Source organism: Lithobates pipiens, unplaced genomic scaffold (assembly GCF_037356315.1).
Source record: "Lithobates pipiens isolate NorthernLeopardFrog02 unplaced genomic scaffold, aLitPip1_a1.2 Scaffold_8, whole genome shotgun sequence".
Classification (NCBI taxonomy): Eukaryota; Metazoa; Chordata; class Amphibia; order Anura; family Ranidae; genus Lithobates; species Lithobates pipiens.
Window position 1 is genome coordinate 96821093 of NW_027507903.1, and position 22859 is coordinate 96843951.

At 45.2% G+C, this 22859-nt stretch overlaps 1 protein-coding gene across 2 annotated transcripts in view; it reads right to left on the reverse strand.

Annotated features, from left to right (window-relative positions):
• Positions 1-22859, reverse strand: part of OTUD7A (OTU deubiquitinase 7A) — a 413079-nt gene that overhangs the window by 49168 nt on the left and 341052 nt on the right. For both annotated transcript variants that reach the window (XM_077473039.1, XM_077473040.1), the window contains 2 exons: positions 10943-11070; positions 9981-10130 (listed from right to left, as the gene is read on the reverse strand). In XM_077473039.1, the coding sequence (XP_077329165.1) occupies positions 9981-10130; positions 10943-11070 (278 nt within the window). The remainder of the gene's footprint in view (positions 1-9980; positions 10131-10942; positions 11071-22859) is intronic.

The following is a 22859-nucleotide window of genomic DNA, read 5'->3' on the forward strand; positions in this document are numbered from 1 at the left end:
TGTGGTTATTGGGTGTAATTAAAAATGATATACTGTAGCACCTGTGGTCAGTAGAAGGAGGAAGAATGCCTCATCACTGGAGTCAGTGGAAGAAATATTGCCCCCATCTTTCAGTGGGAGTAAAAGTGCCCCATTATTGGAGTCAGTGAACGGAATAGTACCTCACTGTTGGTTTCAGTGGGAGGAATAGTGCCGCATCTTTGGTACCAGTGAGAGGAATATTATCCTATTTGGTATGAGTGGGAGGAATAGTGTTCCAACTTTTATATCAGTGGGAGGAACTATGCCCCATTATTGGTGTCAGTGGAAATAATAATGCCTCATCGTTGCTGTAAATGATAGGAATAATGCCCTATTGTTGGTGTAAGTGGAAAATATTGTGCCTCATCATTGGTGTCACTGGAAGGAATAGTGCCTCATATCAGTGGGAGGGATAGTGTCCGAGGGACAGATATAGGCAAGCAAAAAGCTGCATCTGGCCCACAGGTTGCAGTTTGGAGACACTGGTCTAGTGCATTAGATTCCTTTCATATGATCTCATTAATTTGTGCAGTTGGCGTATTTCTTCTAAAATAATTTAAAGCTGTTAACTGTCCAAAGTTTTACATAATGGTTGTAAGGATCAGTCTGGTTTTGAATACAGTCGATCTGCTTTGCTGTGCACATTCTTAGCCCATTGCATATGTATGCACAGGGGGTGTGCTAAGTGTGCCTGGGCCACACCCTAACCACTATGTGTGGTGGCGATTCCCCCTACTGCCCAGCCCCCCTCCCCTGTTGGTCCCCCACCCCACAGTGCACCTGGCTTCCCTCCTCTCCTTTCCCCCTGGCTGCTGTGGGGTATGTTTCAGGATAGAGAGCAGGGGAAGGGGCTAGTAAATGTAACTTACCAGCCCTCTTTTTCAGTCTGTGAATGAATAGGAAGCCACTCAGCACAGAGCTCTTCCTATTCATTCACTTCCCCATGCAGCTAAAGCTGCAGAGAAAGGCATGTGTGTTTGAGCTTAGGGGTGCACACCATAATGCAATATGCTGCGCACACTTATGGCCCACTGTGCTATCTACTCTGTTTGCACCTCCCCAGTACAGACGTTTTTGGTGCTGCCAACCCAACACTAGGGATGTTGGAAACAAATATAAAATTCACTGGAATAACCTATTCCCTTAAACTTATCATCACCCTTACACATTAGTAATAAACCTGAGGAGTTTGACAGGTTAACTCACCCCTACAATTAACTGTTAATACCTAAAGTTGAAGTAATGTTCAATCTTTGTATTTGCGGACAATACTAAGCTAAGTAGGGCAATAACTTCTCCGCAGGATGTGTAAACCTTGCAAAAAGATCTGAACAAATGAATGGGGTGGGCAACTACATAGCAAATGAGGTTTAATGTAGAAAAATGTAAAATAATGCTTTTGGGTGGCAAAAATATGAATGCAATCTATATACGGGGTGAGAACCCTTGGGGGAATCTAACTCCAGAGATAAAATGATAATTCTCCCGCTCTACAAGACTCTGCTCCGGCCGCACCTGGAGCATGCTGTCCAGTTCTGGGCACCAGTCCTCAGGAAGGATGTACTGGAAATGAAGCGAGTACAAAGAAGGGCAACAAAGCTAATAAAGGGTCTGGAGGATATTAGTTATGAGGAAAGGTTATGAGCACTGAACTTATTCTCTCTGGAGAAGAGACGCTTGAGAGGGGATATGATTTAAATTTACAAATACCATACTGTTGACCCCACAATAGGGATAAAACCCTAACCAGCATCACCTTTTCTAGTTCTAACATCCCTTTCTCATCAATAGTCACAAATATTGATGTAAAAATGGACTCCCAACTTACTTTTGACGCCCATATAAATCACCTATGCAAGACTTCTTTCTACCACCTCTGTAACATCTCTAAGCTCCATCCCATTCTCTCCCTGAGATGCCAAAAAGCTGGTTCATGCTTTTGTCTCCTCCACACTGGACTACTGTAACACTCTTCTCATTGGGATTCCTAGAAAGAGTCTGCAGAGGCTGCAGTATATCCAAAACTCTGCAGCAAGGATCCTGATGAGAGTGCGGAAACATGAGCACATTACTCCCATTCTTCACTCACTCCACTGGCTTCCTGTCTCCGCCAGGATTGAGTACAAGGTTTCCCTACTGACACACCAGTGTATATATGGACATGCCCCTCCCTACCTCAAAGAACTTCTCAAACCACAAAACACATCATGTCCCCTTGGCTCCATTCACTCAAACCTTCTTCATATACCCAGAACTAGACTTAGGACAATGGGAGACAGGCCTTTTGTGCAGCTGCCACGCGCCTGTGGAATGCCCTACCTGACACCTTGAGGGCGCCTCAATCAACTGACGGTTTTAAAAAATGTCTTAAGACATTACTTTTTAGCAAAGCCTTTTGTTCCTTTAAGATGTTTGTTTCATCGTATAAATTACACAATTTTCTTTTTTGTTTTTAACCTCTAGCTCTTTGAGATCTTTTGATGAAAAGGGCACTATAAATAAAATGTAATATTACTAGTATTATTAAAACTTTTTCATGGAAGGGATTTTAACAAGACACGTGGACACGTGGCCACTCCTTAAAATTAGAAGAAAAAAGAGGTTTACCTTAAACTACTGTAGACATGTCACTGGAGAAGTGATCGAGGGGGTGTACATCTCACCTAGGTTGCTACACAGTGTGAGATGGTAAATCCAGGATGGATCAGTTTCTCAGCAGCGATATGCTGCTGAGTTGTTATTTAATTTTGCCGGGCCTGGGTTTATATGGAATGGCAGGTAGGTTTGGTAGTGGGACCTGTCATTCCACATCCCCCGATCCAGTTCTGGGTTTGGGATCAGGTGAGCTTGGATCCTAATTAGCCTGGGAAGCTAAAGGCTCTGTAGGGTCTGCAGGTGATTGCTTCTCAGCCAGGGAATGAACAATCTGTGTGTTGAAGGAAGCTGCAAGCACAGCCACTGCTGGAGATAAAACTCACCCTGCGATATCCAGGCGAAAGACGCTGTGTTTGTAAGTGTCAGATAGGTGAGCAGAACCTGTTAGTAAGCGCCCAGCCGGGCTAGGACTTTTATTTTTGTTGTACTTAGAAAGCACGGTGTTGCTGTATATTTTGTTTGCTGGACTGTTTGTACCACGAATAAACGCCAAGATCTGATTTATCAAATTCCAAGTCTGCTGTGAACTGTGTCCAAACACACCCTACCCCGGGAAGATCCCTTACAATTGGTGGAGAATGCGGGCAACGCGGTTGCTAGGGGCAACGGTGTGGACAGACTTGGCTACAGCTGCTGATGTCCTGGGTGAAAGCTGCAACTACACTCCAAAAACAGTCCAGCAACATGGAGGAGATGCTGAAGCAGTTTATGCAAGTGAGTTTGCAACAACAGCAGGCTCAGACAGAGGCCAATAGACGACATGAACAGTCCATGGCTGAACAACAGCAGATGATGGCTGCACAACAGCAGGCGCAGACAGAGGCCAATAGACGACATGAACAGTCCATGGCTGCACAACAGCAGATGATGGCTGCACAACAGCGGATGCATAAGGAAGAGTTGCAAGCTTTGCGCCAAAGCCAACAACAACTTATCGAGCACCTGATAGTAAATCGAGAGGCGCCTGTGGTTGCTAATCCACCCACAATGGAGGGAGCCGCTCCAGAGATTTTTTCTGGGAGAAGGACTGTGCAGAAAGCGCTGCAAAAGATGACTGCTGAGGACGATGTTGAGGCCTATCTAACAGTATTTGAGCGCGTGGCTGAGCGAGAGAAGTTACCAGCCGCTGAGTGGGCAGAGGTAATTGCGCCCTATTTAACAGGTGAACCTCAAAAGGCCTACTATGACCTCAGTGAGCAAGAGGTTAAGGACTATACTCGGCTAAAAGAGGAGATGCTTGCCCGACTAGGAGTTACTACTGCAGTCCGTGCCCGGAGGGTACGCAACTGGAGCTACAGTCTGGACAAATCAGCGAGGTCCCAGATGTATGACCTAATCCATTTGGCAAGAAAGTGGTTGGAGCCAGACACTTCTACTCCTGCACAAATCCTAGAGAAGGTTGTGATGGATCGCTACCTCCGAGCCCTTCCTACTGACTTGCAACGCTGGGTGGGACAAGGTGATCCTAAGAATGCAAACGAACTTGTCAACCTTGTGGAGAGGTTCCAGGCGACTGAGGACTACCTCCGTGATGTTCCTGCAGCATCTTCACCTCCCCGGAGCGCCAGATCTGTGCCGTCAGCTGGTAAGAGACTTCCATCTATTGGGGGAGTGTGGAGGGGTGCTGATGGGGGGAAAAGGGCTCAAGTGGTGTCCCAGGGACAAAAGACTGGTGATGGTCCCGGGTGGCTAAGGGGCTCTGAAAAGGACTCCTTGCCAAAGAGACCAGGCCCTATCCAGTGTTGGAGATGCCATGAGGCGGGACACGTGTCGGCCCATTGCCCTCTTACCTCTGAACCCATGGAATGTGACGCTAGCAGGCGTCAGTCGCTATTTGCGGAACCATCTTGTGCTGCAGTTCCTGGACTAGAGACTGAACCGCAAATCTGCAACATCACAATCAATGACTTTCCTGTTAAAGCGTTAATGGACTCAGGAAGCCTTGTAACCTTGGTGCATGCTAGCCTGGTGACTGGGGACTTAGAGTCTAAAAAGCATATGAGCGTTGTGTGTATACATGGTGATACAAAAGTGTACCCTATAGTGCTGGCTAAAGTCGGGACTGAACAAGGCACAGTACAATATGAAGTGGGTGTGGTTAAAAACCTCATGCATAATGTAATATTGGGGCGCGATTTTCCTTTATTCTGGGCTCTCTGGGAAAAAAGAAAAATCCCCAAAAGGAGTGAGGATACCTCTAAGGTGGTTGCCTTGTCCACTGTAAATGATAAAAGTGTACAGGATGAAAATAATTGTTTTCCTTTGCAGGTCCTGGCTGGGGAGGAGGAGGCTCCTCCCACTGAGCAAAATATACTAGACTTAGAGGTGTCTAGGGATAATTTTGGGGCTGCCCAATTACAGGACCCCACTCTCAAAAATGCGAGAGAGCAGGTTGCTGTTATGAACGGGGTACCTCAGGAACCAGATGCTGAAAAAAGATTTCCACATTTTTCGGTGACTAATGATCTTTTCTATAGAGTCAATAAGGTTAAGGATGAGATTGTGGAACAGCTTCTGGTACCTAAGCCGTACCGGCGTCAGGTGCTTGACATGGCACATAACCATGTTCTTGGGGGACACTTGGGGACTGACAAAACGCGAGAGAGGGTTCTCCAGAGGGTTTTTTGGCCGGCCATATATGATGACATTAAAAAATACTGTGAGTCGTGCCCCACATGTCAGGTTAGTGCCCCAGTGTCACATTTTCGCAGTCCTTTGGTTTCGCTCCCTATTATAGAGGTGCCTTTTGAGCGTATTGCCATGGATTTAGTGGGTCCCATTGTAAAGTCAGCTAGAGGACACCAGTATATTTTGGTAATCCTGGATTATGCGACCCGCTATCCTGAGGCTGTACCCTTAAGAAACACTGCATCTAAAACAATTGCACGTGAGTTGTTTTATATGTTCTCTAGGACTGGGATCCCCAAAGAAATCCTAACTGACCAAGGTACGCCATTTATGTCGAAAGTAATGAAGGAATTATGCAGACTATTTAAAATCTCACACATCCGTACCTCTGTGTACCACCCCCAGACGGACGGATTGGTGGAGAGATTTAATAAAACTTTGAAACATATGTTGAAGAAAGTGGTGGCAAAAGATGGTCGTGACTGGGATCATTTATTACCCTACCTCATGTTTGCTATTAGGGAGGTGCCCCAAGCGTCCACAGGGTTCTCACCATTCGAGTTGGTCTATGGTCATCACCCTAGGGGTCTACTAGACATTGCAAAAGAGACATGGGAGAATGAGTCCACCCCATACAAGAGTGTTATTGAGCATGTAGCACAAATGCAGGACCGTATAGCCACTGTAATGCCCCTGGTAAGGGAACACCTCCAGAGAGCTCAAGAGGCCCAAAGTAGAATTTACAACCGGTCCGCAAGAATCAGGACATTCAACCCAGGCGATAGGGTCCTTATACTAGTCCCCACTGTTGAGAGTAAATTCTTGGCGAAGTGGCAAGGTCCTTATGAAATTGTTGAAAAGATCAGTGAGGTGAACTACAAGGTGCACCAACCAGGTAGAAGGAAGCCTTTCCAAGTTTATCACATAAACTTGATCAAGCCCTGGAAAGACAGGGAATCCTTGGGGGCGACAAATACTGTTAATAATTTGTCACAACCAATCCCTCCAGTCAAGGTAGGTGATACTCTATCAGTGTCACAGAAACAGGAGGCTCAGGAATTTTTACAGAAAAACAAAAACAAGTTCTCTGACCTCCCAGGGCGTACACACCTCATCCATCGTCACATTGAAACTGAGCCTAGAAGCAGAGTAAACCTTAAGCCCTATAGGATACCCGAGGCACGTAGGGAAGCCGTATCTGCCGAGGTAAAACGTATGCTTGCTCTGGGGGTAATTGAGGCAATACAGAATTGGCCTAGACCCCTGACAAGGAAACAGGTTAGAGCTTTCCTGGGTATTACGGGTTATTACCGTAGATTTGTGCCGAACTTTGCCTCAGTTGCTGCTCCGCTAACTGACTTGACAAAGGGCGGAAAGACAGCAATGGTCACGTGGACCCCAGAGGCCGAGGAGGCTTTCCAAAGCCTTAAGTCTGCCTTGTGCCAACCACCTGTGTTAGTCACCCCCGATTTCAGGCGAGAATTTCTGGTCCAGACAGATGCCTCTAGCACAGGCTTAGGTGCAGTACTCTCACAAGTAGTGAATGATGAGGAGCATCCGGTGACGTACTTGAGTAGAAAACTAACCCCGGCCGAGAAAAATTATGCCATTGTGGAGCGAGAATGTTTGGCAGTGAAGTGGGCCCTAGAATCTTTAAAGTATTACTTGCTAGGCAGGAAATTCAAGTTGGTGACAGACCATGCCCCCCTAACATGGATGAAGTTAAACAAGGAGAGAAATGCAAGAGTGACTAGATGGTTTCTCTCCCTACAAAACTTTAATTTCACTGTGGAACACAGGCCAGGGAAATTACAGGCAAATGCTGACGCATTGTCAAGGGTAAGTTGTCTGTGGGGACAAAAGGCTCAGCCCTCCGGTCTGAAAAAGAGGGGGGGGATATGTAGACATGTCACTGGAGAAGTGATCGAGGGGGTGTACATCTCACCTAGGTTGCTACACAGTGTGAGATGGTAAATCCAGGATGGATCAGTTTCTCAGCAGCGATATGCTGCTGAGTTGTTATTTAATTTTGCCGGGCCTGGGTTTATATGGAATGGCAGGTAGGTTTGGTAGTGGGACCTGTCATTCCACATCCCCCGATCCAGTTCTGGGTTTGGGATCAGGTGAGCTTGGATCCTAATTAGCCTGGGAAGCTAAAGGCTCTGTAGGGTCTGCAGGTGATTGCTTCTCAGCCAGGGAATGAACAATCTGTGTGTTGAAGGAAGCTGCAAGCACAGCCACTGCTGGAGCTAAAACTCACCCTGCGATATCCAGGCGAAAGACGCTGTGTTTGTAAGTGTCAGATAGGTGAGCAGAACCTGTTAGTAAGCGCCCAGCCGGGCTAGGACTTTTATTTTTGTTGTACTTAGAAAGCACGGTGTTGCTGTATATTTTGTTTGCTGGACTGTTTGTACCACGAATAAACGCCAAGATCTGATTTATCAAATTCCAAGTCTGCTGTGAACTGTGTCCAAACACACCCTACCCCGGGAAGATCCCTTACACTACGTAAAGGGTTCTTTACTGCAAGAGCGGCAAGGATGTGGAATTCCATTCCACAGGCGGTGGTTTCAGCGGGGAGCATCGATAGTTTCCAAAAAACTTTTAGATAAGCACCTGAATGGCTACAACATACAGGGATATACAACGTAATACTGACATATAATCACAGGTTGGACTTGATGGACTTGATGGAAAAAAGGTATTTTTTCAACCTCACTTACAATGTACATTCAAATTCTTAATTTTTAGCACAAAAGTGTCTTATACCATACAATAAACCAAATATCTTTTGGTTTGGACATAGGAACGTCATAAAGATGGATATATTACCTAAGTTACTCTAGACTTTTCAAACAGTCCCACTATCAGGCTTTCTCTGCTGTCATTAAAGTTATACACAACCTCACATGACAACATAAGAAATCGAGAATAAAACATACCATTTGGGGGGGAGGGGGGTAGTTTTCCGACTTGTCACAATCCCTCCAGCACGAGGCTTGAATATTTCCAATTGCAACAATATCTTGGGAACATTCTCCCTATGGACTTTCTCACCAGATTGTATACTGACTGAGCCCTTACTCTCCCAGTCCACCAGACCTGACCATTTTCCCTTGATATATCAAATTCCGTTGAAGAATGCTATCTACAAGGTCCACAGTTTATATCTGAATGGTCGCGTGAAATGGGCATTTCTTCTGATGAGTTGGATTGGAACAAGGTACTGGCGTTTACATACAGGACATTTATTTCAAGCACTAGAGCTTAATTACAAAATTCTATTCAGGTGGTATCACTGCCCAACAGTTTCACATAATATAGATTCATCCATTCTTGACACCTGCTGGAGATGTTTGCAGGCCCCTGGTACCATGACACATATATGGGGCACTTGTCGCCCTTCTGGTAAAAAAAAATTCAGCTTTATTATAAGCTTGTGGGTAATAAGATCCCTATCACCCCTCAATCACCCCGCTGTCAATGATGTCTGAATCCTACAAATAAAACAAAAACATTTACTCAGACATTTCCTAACTTCAGCATACACTGTGATTGCCAGAAATTGGCAAAAACCTGACACTCCACCTCTAGTTGAATGGGCTTGTGAAATGGATTCCATTAGCCATATGAAAAAACTGATCTCTTGGGAAAGGATAAATCTGATGCTAACAAGAAGCAGATGATGCTTACAAGATGGACGGTGTGGAATTATTTCAGATACTCTTCTAAATTTGTATCATAAATGAATTTTAGTGCAGACAAACAAAATGCAATAGCCAATTTTTTGGTAAAATGTAAAAGATGATGTTGCCAAAGTGGCCGAACAGAGTGAACCCGGAAGGAAGACCGGAAGAAAATGGAAGCGCCCATGACAGGGAAGAGCTATGACAGCGCATTTTTTGACAGGTAAGTCTGCCAAAATGTGCGGTGCATAATAGTACATTATGGCATAAAGGTCTCGGGAAGAGGAGGCATTTAATAATAATAATAAAAAAAAATTGAAGATTTTAATTTTGCTTTAACTTCCAACGTAAAACATACACATTGCAGAGTTGATATTTTTTTGGAGATTCAGAATGACCACAAACATAAAAACTAACATGAACAAAAGCACAAGCTAGAATTTAAACCATTTATACCATCTTTAATTAGCATTTCTTCCTTCATTAAAGAGGAGCTCCAGTTTGGAAAGTAAAAAAAAAAATTCAGCAGCTACAAATACTGCATGTGCGTGAGTAGTGCTGTGCCTCTTGAATGGTCCTGCTGTCTACCTGTATGTGTCCCAGAAGGCAGCAGGGGGAAGGAGGGGCCGAAATGTCTTAGATTGTCGATCTTACCCGGAAGTGGGAGTGGGTACCTGGGGGGGAGGGGGGTACCTCCCCCTCCCCCCCAAAAAGTGCCAAATGTGGCAGTCGAGGGGGGGGGAGGAGGTGAACAACTGGAGCTTCCCCTTTTGGGTGGAGCTTTGCTTTAAGATAAACCTAAAAGACAAAATGTGTACTATTATTCTGGAAATCAAACTAAACTATGAACAATTATAATAAAACAAGGTGTTAAAAAAATGATACATCAGGTCTCCATTCTACAGAAACTATCACAGAAAACGTAAACATAATCAAGGGATTCGATTTTGTGGATGTCAAACTTTCCTAACAAAGGACCGGTACTCCTACCTTGTTCACGTTGTTGATCTTTCTGCTCCATGGACACCAGAGCTGAAAAATGAGCTTGATCGTAGGCCAGGACCAGTGGTGAGCAGTGACATCTATTGGGAGGGACTTCAAGGGGTAAGTAAATTCCACCAAATGGGATAGGTGCAAAGGCTGAAAAAGCATAAATCCGGTTAAAATTAAAGCTTTAAAGCTATCACAGTAGGTCAAATGCTACCTAAACAGTAACTAAATTCATGCGGAGGAAAAGACTGGAGATAATATAAGAAATGATCTGTGTTGAGTAAAACAACCAATCAGATTCCGGGTTTCATTTTCCCAGAGCAGGTTGGAGAATGAAACCTAACATCCAAATGGCTGCTTGGGTCAACACTTTTTTTTTAATATTTAGCAGGCATCAATCAGTCTTTAAGTATAAGCCTACATGTCTTTGACAAGAACAGGGCAAATGAAAGTTTCAATATTTAGCACAGCGGAAGACAGGGAATTCCAATAAAAATATATAAATAGACCTTTTCATTGTATAACCCCAAGCACTGTCAGCTCAAATACATCACATGCAGTCATTTCTCAAGGACAAATGCCTATCTATCTCTGCTCTTACATGATAAAGTGTCACATACATTCTAGATAGAAAAATGTTTAAAAATAATGTTGTTTTTTCAAATTAATTTTCCGTGGTCAAAGATGAAGATCAAAGATACAAGGAAAGTCACCTCTGTGATAAATGCAAGTACCATTTCAAAGTAACCTTCATAATTTACTGTTATTTCAGTAGTATTTTCCTGAGGTATTGACAGTTTGCGTAACGTAAACTGTTGGGCAATGAGCCGAGACATCTTATTTCCAAAAAAAGCGCACGTGTTTTCCACAGTTTGCCTGTGACATAATAATCTTTGCAAAGAGTAACAAAAAGGTACAGGGCTAACCAAGAAAAAAAAATATAAAATGGCTTTTACATGTACCTTCTCCTCCAGAGTCACGAAGCATTGTATCAGCCACAACAACTATTGGTCTTCTTAGTATATGAGCAAGGACAAAGACATGGAATTCTTCTAAACTTTCATACACGGGATCTTCTGCATTGTCAACTCTAGGGAAATATAATTAACAAATTCAAATACATAAATTAATAGTTTTCTGCTTCATACTGCCTACTTTTTTTTTTTCAAAAGACAATCGGTCTGTGAAATCAATTATAGTTAAAAGTCATATGAGAAGGGAAGAAGTGACATTTTATCATGCACAAACTTCACTGAGGCCCACTGCAGACAACCTATATCACACATAATCTTGTACCATTATATCAAAATATGTCAGTACTACCTTCTGGATGTATGATGTTAACAATATAGCACATTTTAAAAGGCAATGGGAGTAAAATTAAATGCCTGCTAGGTCCAGTCATACAGAACATGCAACTCGTTCTTTTTTTTGTTCGAGAGTACATGCTGGGTGACAGGACAATTAAGCAAAAGTTCTCAGGCTTGTATAAGTTCTATCCAGAGTGACTCGGAGCTCACATGGTACGTCTTCTCTTGGTCAATCAAGCACAGTGATACCATTATCATTAAACCAGGTATTGGCACTTTTGGCAGTGTGGGCAGGTGCCAAGTCCTACTGGAAAATAAATCAGCATCTCCAAAAAGCTGGTCAGCAGAGGGAAGCATGAAGTGTCCTAGAATTTCCTGGTAGAGGGCTGTGCCTACTTTGGACTTGAAAAAACACAGAAGACCAACACCAGAAGATGACATGGCTCCCCATATCATCAATGACTGCAGAAAATTCACACTGGACCTCATGCAATTTGGATTCTGTGCCTCTTCACTCTTCCTTCAGACTCTGGGACCTTGTTTCCAAGTGAAATGCAAAATTTTCCATAGTTCGTGATGATTTGGGGAGCCATGTCATCTGCTCGTGTTGGTCCACTGTATTTTAGACTTGGCACCTGCCCACACTGCCAAATGTACCAATACCTGGTTTAATAATCATGGTATCACTGTGCTTGATTGGCCAGCAAATTCACCTGACCTAAACCCCATAGAGAATCCGTGGGGTATTGTCAAGAGGAAGATGAGAGACACCAAACCCAACAATGCAGACGAGTTGAAGGGAGCTATCAAAGCAACCTGGGCTTCCATAATATCTCAGCAGTGCCACAGGCTGATCTCCTACAAGCCAAACCACATTGATGGAGTAATTCATGCAAAAGGAGTCCCGACCATGGGCATATCTACCGCAAGGCAAACAAGGCATTTGCCTTGGGCGGCAGTTTTCTAGGGGGGGGGGGGGCGGCCCAAGCAGTTGCACTATGAGCAGTGGCATCACTATGGGGGTGTAGACCACTGCTGGGTGACACCAAGGGCTGATGCAGACTGACCGATCGGTGACAGGGGAGCAAAGTGGAAGCAGTGACTGCAGCCTTCGATCCTGGAAGTAGCTAACTTGGCAGAGCAAGTCAGAGTCCTAGGCTATGATTGTGCCTCGGCAGCCTCACTAGACACAGATGGTAAAAAGGAACCAGCGGTCTGTGGAAAGTGGAGAGTCTGGTGTAGTTTTTGTGGGGGGGGGGAAACCTCCTAGTGTAGTATGGGGATACCCCCTCTCTCTTTATCCCCCCTCCCCTCTCTCTTTCTCTCTCACTCCCCCACTTTCCCCCCCCCCCTCACCCCCTCTCTCACTCCCCCCCAGTATTTGCAACTATGCAGCAGTATCCGGATCTACGCCTTGGGTTACTCCTAATATGTATTCTTGCAAGTCTCCCACATACAGAAGAAAAATACTCCCATAGTGTGATAACGTTTCCAAAAGCTTTATTAACCATAAGCAGTAAAAAACATATTTAGATCTGTTTGGTATATGTAAGCATTAATAAAAGTAAAATATTGCGCTAAGTGAAACTAATACAAAGGAGCAGCAGCTCAAAAGGGGGATACACACATAAATACAAACAATAATAGTAATGGAACTACGCTAAAAATGTATATTGTGATAAGCAGGTCTATCATACAGATTTAGAATTAGGTAAATCCATCAAAGTGTAAACAATATAAGGATAGAGAAAAGTCCATAAATAGCGAAACATAAATGAACTCTTGAATTGTCTTCAAACCACCACCATGAATCCATGCACTACCACCACATAAAGTGTGTGCTTACCGGAAGGCAAGCTGCTATGAGCATGCGGCTAAAACCCAGTCAGGGCCTTTACCCAGGCAATGTATATCACCAGCTCGGGACAACTTGATTGGTACAGCAAGAAACGACCAGGGAACTCAGTCACTCAATGGTCAAGATTAATGACCAGGTATTACCCAAAATAGAAAGGAGCTCACCATAGTGTAAATCGATTCATACAAGAATTTATAAAAAAAAAACGTAAAAGTTGCACTTACAAAGGTAGAATATAAATGTCACGGTTTTGTAAAAGCCAGCTGGCTTGCGAACACCCGTCCTCTCAGCTAAACAATCGGCCGGCTTTCACAAAACCGTGACATTTATATTCTACCTTTGTAAGTGAACATTTTTAATAAATTATTGTATGAAACGATTTACACTAAAGTGAGCCCCTTTATATTTTGGGTAATACCTGGTCATTCATTTTGATCAGTGAGTGATCGAGTTCCCTGGTCGTTTTTTGCTGTACCAATCCACCCTACCAATCAAGTTATCCCAAGCTGGTGATATACATTCCCTGGATAAAGACCCTGGCTGGGTTTTAGCTGCAGGCTCATAACAGCTTGCCTTCTAGTAAGCACGCACTTTATGTGGTGGTAGTGCACGCATTTATGGTGGTGGTTTGAAGACAACTCAAGAGTTCATTTATGTTTCGCTATTTATGGACTTTTCTCTATCTTAAATTATTTATACTTTGGTGTGTTATAATCAAATTTGGATTTACCTAATTCTAAATCTGTGTGATAGACCTTCTTATCACAATATCAATTTTTAGCGCAGTTCCACCACCACGATGGTATATGTAAGCGTTTGTTTAAAAAGGGAGCCGGGACAATTCACGATCCACAGATTCAAACCGGAAGTGACGCAAAGATGCTAGAAGCACCGCCCAGGGGGCGCCACTATGCTTAATAAAGCTTTTGGAAACGTTATCACACTATGGGAGAATTTTTCTTCTGTATGTGGGAGACTCGGAAGAATACATATTAGGAGTAACTCGAGGCGTAGATCTGGATACTGCTGCACAGTGGCAAATACTATGAATGCGCAATACCCCTTTGAGGGATAAATATTTCTGGTGTGTGCATTACCATTAGGTGCACTGTAAAGAAGCACTAGCACAGCAGACACCGGATTGAAGAGCACTTGTCACTTTGGAATATTATATGTTTTATAAGGACTGTAAATATTATTTTTTTTATAGAAGAAAACACACACAATTCAAGAGCACTGGTCATTTTGGACTTTTAGATCAACACTGGGCACATCAATCAATTAATTTTGCAGCACTTGTCACTTTTTTATGATTGCACTGTTTGCACAATAATTATGTTTAGCACCAGTCACTTTTAATAACACACTCAAGAGTGTTTAGATATACAAGTCACTGGTTAGGATTGGGAATTTGGAGCACTCCAAAAAAAATCCTAGGATTTTAGAACAGCGCCACACCTAATTTTATCCTTTAATCTCTACATCCCCACCTAGGTGTATCTGTAGGGGCAGCAGTTCCCATACATCAATTTATTTACCATTTTGCATGGAACCACCCATAACCCTTTTCCAAGATGCCCAGTCTGAATACTATGCTTTTGGACACTAGCGGTAAACTCCTTCCGATGTGTACAAATTGTGACACTAATGGCTGCCACAGTTCACACAATTTGTAATTGCTCTTTGCACTATGAAATAAAGGTCTCAGTCTGAGCGGCATGTGCTGCCGCAGCTGCAGAGGAAGTCTCTCTCTACAACCCCAGAGAGCAAAGTCAACAAGCTTTATAAAGAAAAGCATCATTATAGAATCTGCCCACAAGCAACAAAGGGGATTCTGAGAAATGTGGCTCCATAAGCAATACCAGCACACTGGTCTTATTCATCATATACATCCATTAGTAAACTATTTATTTTTCCCATAAGGGTATGTCTGTTTTACAATAATGCAGAACAATATTCTCCGGAGCCTGGTATACTCTTTATTACAGTTAATCTGAGGCATTTAAAAATACATTTTGCCTGAGATTTAATGAATGCATATATAATAGCGGCTGCTAAGCTAATTTTTTCAAGCAAGTGAAAATTGATTCAGGAAAAAAAAAACATACAATCAGGAGGCAGATACTGAAAAGCAGAACTGAGGCCAAGCAGGGTGTTTGATGGTAATCATGCTCTGCTGATTGCATCTGAGGAATTCATTCAGCTGCTTCTGTCACTGGTTTCTTCCTGGTCCTAAACAATTTCACAAATATTGTTTGTGCCGGATCTGATTCTGCATCTCTAACGACCAAGATCAATTCCGCCAATCACCCTCTGACTCAGTGCTCAGTACTGCCAACTCATTCTTCTCAAGTCAGGTATGGAAATCAGCCCTCTCAATGCCCAAGTATGGGTATGTTTCACTGATAATCAGGTAGGTAAGGCCAAATTTGAATTTTTACCAAAGAAATGTATTTCTTCTTCAAAAAAGATGGCTGAGATATAACTCATAGTTGAGTTTCACCTCCCACTTATTCTAAGACAAAGGCTGGAGGGGTGTGACATGGCAGAAATCTGCCCACACTGTGTTATTGCCAAAAAATAATAAAGATTTGATTTCAAATAAATATTTCTATGACAGTTTAAAACAGTTTACTGATAATAATGATTTACATTTCCCTCTGTATTCCAAAGGCTGTTTTTTTAATTTATTTTTATTTTGAACAAGTGAGCAGCAGCAGAGGACTATAAGCTCCTCCTGCCACTGTTTTCCTGCAGACAGATTGGGAAAGACCTGGGTCATGTGACAGCTGTATATCAATTAGGAAAAATTTGATTTTTGTACTCACCCTTAAATCCTTTTCTCTGAAGTTCATTGATGGACACAGCTCCATTAATTCTTGACCTTAGGGTTATCACGCCACCTTCAGGAGAGGACTAGGCAGAACATGTAAAAACAGCAAGATTGCACAGAACCACCCAGGGGGCGGTCCCTCTGGCTATAACCCCTCACCCTGATTTCTGCAGCTCAGTTCGTCAAAAAGCAGTACAAACATAAATAGGAGGGGTGGGTGCTGTGTCCGTCAATAAACTTCAGAGAAAAGGATTTTACGGTGAGTACAAAAATCCCATTTTCTCTTTCATTCATTGACAGACACAGCTTTATTAATTCTTGACCTTAGGGACGTCCCCAAGCAGTGTCAAAAAACATGGGGGGGGACAGCAAAACATAACTTCACCCACAACAAAAGGAACACCTCAACAGAGGAGTTGCCGTCTTAAACGGCCGCCATCAAAACCTACAGCCAACTTATGCATCAAAACATGAATTCACAACAAAACTTTTAACTTAAGAAAGCATAATTTGCAACCTTGCACAGCCGCCTGCAAAACCTTGCGGCCAAAACAAGCATCCGAAGATGTGCTTACGTCAACTTTGTAGAATTTAGTGAATGTGTGAACGGACGACCAAGTCGCCGCCTTGATGTCAGAAAGCCCAGGAGGTTCCAATTGCCCTGGTGGAATGAGCAGTGACAGAAAAAGGGGGCACCTGCCCCTTTAAGGCATAGGCCTGAACCACGGTCTGTCTGATCCACCTAGAAATGGTGGAAGACGAGACCACCAGACCTTTTTTCGGACCAGCCACTGAAACAAACAGAGAGTCTGACTTCCGGAAGGGAGCTGTAACAGACAGATACACCCGTAGAGCCCGGCCCACGTATTTTGGGTGTGTCAGCTTAGGACAAAGGCATGGTAACACAATGTCCTCATTTAGATAGAATGCCGAAACCATCTTTGGAAGGAAAGAAGGCTGCGGACATAGCACCGCCTTATCCTTATGGATGACCAGGTAGGGAGACTTGCATGACAAGGCCGCCAACTCGGAAACTGTAATAGCCACTAGGAAGACTACTTTCTGAGAAAGAGTCAACAAGGGAATTTCCCTAATGTTTTCAAATGGTGTTTTTTGGAGCGCCGATAGCACCAGATTCAGATCCCACGGAGGTATTGGAGGTCAAACCGGAGGGACTACGTGTTAAACCCCTTGCACAAAAGTACCCACCAATGAGTGAGTCGCCAAGGGACCTTGAAAAAAGACAGTCAAGGCTGATATCTGTCCCTTGATAGTGCTTAAGGCAAGTTTCTGAACCACTCCTCGCTGCAAAAACAGCAGGATCCTGGAAACTGAATAAGTGCGCGGATGCTACCCCATCTCCTCCCACATGGGGATGCAAGCCTTCCACGTACAATGGTAAATCTTCAGAGAAGATGACTTCCGTGCCATCAGCATAGTGGAAATTACAGAGTCTGACAGACCTCGGTCCCTTAGCACCTGGTTTTCAACAGCAATGCCGTTAAAATCAGCAACGGTAAAGCAGGATGAAGTATTGGACCTTGCGATAGAAGGTCCTCTCGCATCGGTAGCTGCCAAGGAACATCCGTCACCAGTTGTACTAAGTCATCGTACCAAGGATGCCGAGGCCAATCTGGGGCAATCAGAATTACTGGAATCCCCTCGGCCTCCACTCTGTGCAGCAGACGTGGTAGAAGTTTGAGTGGGGGGAAGGCATAAATCAGCCGATAATGCCCCCATGGAGCCACTGAGTCTGATCCATCCGCCCAGGGGTCTCTTGTCCAAGACACAAACCTCTGCACCTTCTGATTGAGCCAAGGCCAGGAGGTCAACATCTAGTGTACCCCACCTTAGGCAAAGGAGCTGGAATACATCCGGATGCAACGACTATTCCCCTGTGTCCAGCATCTGTCGACTTAGGTAGTACACCTGTCAGTTTTCTACGACCGGAATGTGTATGGCGGACAGGGTCGGCACGTGTCGCTCTTCCCACTGAAGGACCTACTGTGCTGCATCTGAGCTCCTTGTTCCTCCTTGATGGTTGACGTACACCATCGCCGTGGCATTGTCCGACTGGATCCTGATCGGACGCCCTTGTAGCCTCCTTGACCATGTGGAGAGGCAAAGCCTGATCACCCGAAGCTCGAGCATGTTGATTGGCAGTTGGGATTCTTCCCGCAACCAAAGGCCCTGGGCCGACTGTACTCCCAGAACTCCCCCCCAACCTGTCAGGCTGGCGTCTGTTGTGATCACTGTCCAATGGAGAGGAAGAAATGATCTCCTAGACCAGAGGGTCGGAGACCTCAGCCATCAGAGAAGGGAATCCCGGATTAGCTGGCCCACCCGAATTTGGCAATCCAGGGATAACGGAGATTTGTCCCATTTTGATAAAATCTCCTTTGGTAGGACTCGAGTGTGAAATTGTGCATACGGTATTGCTTCGAAAGTGGCTACCATGAGGCAAAGAACTCGCATGCAGAAGCGAAGCGACGACCACCTGCGGTTCACCAATAACCTCACTGCAGCTTGAAGAGTCTGTAGCTTGTCTGAAGGGAGAAAAACTGTCGCTTCTGAGGAGTCCAACAGTAAGCCCAGGTACTCCAGGCATTGAGTCAGCACTAACACCAATTTCTTTAGGTTCAGCATCCAACCAAACTCACAGGGAGTCTGCATGGTGATCGCTACATCCTCCCTTAATACTGAGGCTGAAGCTGCCATCAGAAGGAGGTAGTCTAGGTAACCCACGATTGCGATCCCACATTGCCTTAACAGTGCCAGAATTGGAGCTAACACTTTGGTAAAGGCTCGGGGTGCTGACGCCAGGCCAAAAGGGAGAGCCACAAGCTGGTAGAGTTCTTCCCCGACTGCAAATCACAGAAACCTCTGATGCATGAGGCATATGGGTACATGTAAGTACGCATCCTGGATATCCAGGGACGCACCCTGATGGAGTGCAGCGACCACGGAGCGAACTGATTCCATCCTGAAGCTGTTGAGGGCCTTCAAGGATTGGACGTACCCCTTCCTTTTTGGGGACTACAAACAGATTGGAGTAGAATCCCTGAAACCTTTCCAGCGTCACTACAGGTATTATCACCCCACGCAGTAGCAGATCCTGTACTGCCCTGAACAGGGCTTCCAGACGAGCCAGAAGTAGAGGTAGGTTGTAGGGAAAAAAATCTGTTTGGTGGACAAGAAAGAAACTCTAAAGAAAGAAATCTTGTATTCCGATGAAACCAGTTCGCAGACCCATTGGTCGAACAGCAGAGAGGTCCACCAAGCTGCAAACTCCCGAAGGGGACCCCCCCCACCCGAGAGTTGGGCAGGGGCAAACCTTCACGCAGTAACATTTTTGCTTGCAGACTTGTTTGGTTTGTGAAACCAGGGACGCTTCTGTCCTTCAGCAGGCACCTTGTCAGACTGGGAATGCTTACCTGCCAACCCGGGCGGGCGAAAAAGCTGTTTCTGAGCAGAAAAAGAGGGCCCTTGCCTATGGTGTGGCTCCTAACCCTTCCTGGACTGTGGGAGCAACGTGCTCTTCCCACAGGTAACATTTTTAAAAATGTCATCCAGCAAAGCTCCAAATAGCCTCTCACCTTGGAAGGGCAAATCCACCAGTACTTTTTAGATGCCTGGTCCGCAGACCAGCATTTCAGCGTAATCAGGCGCCATAGCACCACTGCTGATACTGATGCTCTAGAGAGCAGGGGGGCCGTATCCAGGGCCGCATCACAGACATACTTAAGGCCATGCACCAACTGGTCTGCCAGCTCTACGCAGACTGTTGCTTCTCCAACTGACGGTGCAACAACTTTGCCCAATCAGTAAATGTCTGTGTCACCAAGGCTGTGGCCCGCACAGGTCATAACGCTGACCCTACTAACCTAAACATGGACTGGGCCACTGCCTCGGCCCTCCTGTCAGCAAGGTCCTTGAAGCCTGGAGTCCCTTCTACTGTAATTATGGTTACTTTATTTAACCTGGATACTGGGGGGTCAACAACCGGAGGAGACGTCCATTTTTCCAGGAGGCTCTCCTCAAAGCGGTAACGAACCGCCATTCTTCTTGGGACTGAAAAGGCCCGCTGCGGACTTCCCCATTCCTTGTAGATGAACTTATCAAAATAAGTCAAATACGGAAACACCTTAGGCATGCGGGCCAGTTTGCGGGACCCAAAAGGGACCACCACCTCAGCAGAAGTTCCTGCTGTATCCCGTATCTTCAGGTTATCCCACACTGCAGTGATAAGTGCTCCTACTAATGCTTTTTCCTGCGCTAACCCGGACACAGAGTCATTCTCACTGTCCGAATAGTCCTGGTCCGCATCCTCTGACACCTCAGAACAGGGGCCGCCAGTCACCACGGGGGCCGAGTCTGAATCAGAGCTCTCTCCAGAAGACAGGGAGAGGCAAGGGGTGTTTTTTACCCCCCCTGCGCCCACACGCCGCTTCTACCCTGGCAACAAAGGTCTCCAGGACCACAGACAAAGCGTCCATGGGCACCACAGTTTTAGCAGATGAGCCGGTTGCAATAGCAGGGATGTCTGGGGAAGAAGCGCCAGCTTATGATGTCATGCTGACCCTCACTCGCCTGCCACAACTTAGGGACTTAAAGCAAAGTACACAAATCCCACCCTCCTAGCTGCTAGCAGACTGAGGGCCCTCCCCGCAGGACTCAGCACCCTGACCGAGTGCTGCGCTGTGCTTCTGCTGACCGCACTGCCCTGTGTCAGTTATGAAGTGCCCAGAGTAAAAACCGCATTGTTCTGAGGTAGACAGACACCAGCTCAAGAGGTAAACCGTGCTGGGGCTACAAGAAAATGGCCACCGGCAGTCCTAGCAAAAAAATCACCAAGAAAATGGCTGCCGAACCTTCTAGAAAATGGCTGATGGCACAAACATTGCATAAGACTACAGGAAAATGCTCAAACAGCCCAAGCACCTCACAGTGAAGAAAAAAGGGCAGAAAAGGTAAAAAGGACCCTAACAGCCAGCGCAACCCCTTGCCAAAGCCCGGAGGAAGGTACATACACTGCACCTCATGCCCAGTCACACAGCGGCCCCAGCAGGGGGAGGAGGGAATGAGGGACAGGGAGAGAGGAAAGGGAGAGTGAGAGACCCCCTAGTCAACCTCCCATTGAATGCCCAGCTGTTCTATCCTGCCGAAGCAGGGAGAGCCATACTTACCCCACCTGTTGGGATTGCTGGACACATTCCATCACAGACCCATCACCCGAGCAGTACGAGGTGGCTGCTGGCCATGGCACACTGTGACACGGACAGCAGTAGCCCGGTCATATGTGCGCCCCGGAGCATATAGCTTAACGGCCGCCCTTGGAGAAGAAGGGGCATGTTGTGGTCAATCCAGCGCGTAGCTAGGGTCTGCTCACGCTCAATGGCCAGGCTGGGGAGACTACAAGGTTCTATATTATCCAGCCTGTCACCCAGCCCGGCTGTTGATTGTAGATCACAGGATCAAAATTGTAGAGAAAATGAAATAATTCCCAGGACCAATGGTCCCCTCAGGGAGCCAAGTCCTTCCCCTACACTAGGCAGAAAAAAACTGAGCTGCAGGAAGCAAAGTGAGGGGTTAAAGCCAGAGGGACCACCCCCTGGGCGGTGCTGTGCAGTCTTGCTGTTTTTACATGTCTTACATGTTCTGCCTAGTCCTCTCCTGAAGGTGGCATGATAACCCTAAGGTCAAGAATTAATGGAGCTGTGTCTGTCAACGAACGAAAGAGAAAAGGTACTTAGATGTTTATTAAAATAATTACAGTGCCACCATCCATATACAGAAATACTAAACACACACTGTATAATTTACATTGTGCCTTATATCACTTTAACTGAAACTCTAATGAAGGGGGAGTTTCTTCTGGCCCCCGAAACACATTGGCTATTTTCTTAGTGTAAACCAGTAAATTAATTTGGACACTTATCATTTGGTCTGGCTCCTTCCATTGATGCATGCTTTTTTTTTTTCTTAGTGTCTTTAAAAGCAACAGAACCCTAGATCAGCCTTTTTCAACCAGGGTGCCTTCAAGTCTCTTCAGGTGTTTGCAGTCAGATTACATGCAAGAACACCAGCAGGAGTTCCCGCAATTAGCTGGGAGAGGCAGTCTGCATGCTGGGCTGATCACTTATATGTGATCGCAGCATGAGAGATTACATGCAAGTAGGTGCAATTAGATGATTAGGTTGTTTCCCACCTACTATTTCTTTGAATTGCCTCTCACAGCTAGTCATTGAAACCTCTGCTGGAGTTCTTGCATGTAGTCATCGAAACCTCTGCTGGAGTTCTTGCATGTATTTGGACTGCGAGTGCATTTGCAAGTGTGAATGCACCCTTAGGGTTTCAGAATCTGATGCTTGCAGGGAAAACAGTAACAGCAATGACTGTGGTGGAGTGGTAGAGTTTCCTAGAACTTAGGCTTACTGCTGTAGCAGATAAAGTTGGCCATTGCTGTTTTTTTCCTGAACCGGCCGAGATATAAACCATGTATTGGTAGCCTGAATGTACCCAAGTTGATCAATCGATCAACTTGGGTACAACCAACCTATCGAATTTTAAATGCAATAATTGCTAGAGGCTGTTATACCTGCTGTGCTCTACCAATGGGGCCCCCCTCCAGGAGAAGACAATGGGGCTGATTACTAAAACTGAAGAGTGCAAAATCTGGTGCAGCTGTGTGTGGTAGCCAATCAGCTTCTAAATTCAGATTGTTCAATTAAGCTTTGACAAAAACCCCGGAAGATGGTTTTCTGTGCACAGCCACACCAGATTTTGAACTCTCCAGTTATAGTAAAGCAACCCTAATGGCTCCACGGGAGGAATGACTGTGGTTGCAGGAAAGAAAATCGTTACATCTATGGCCAGTC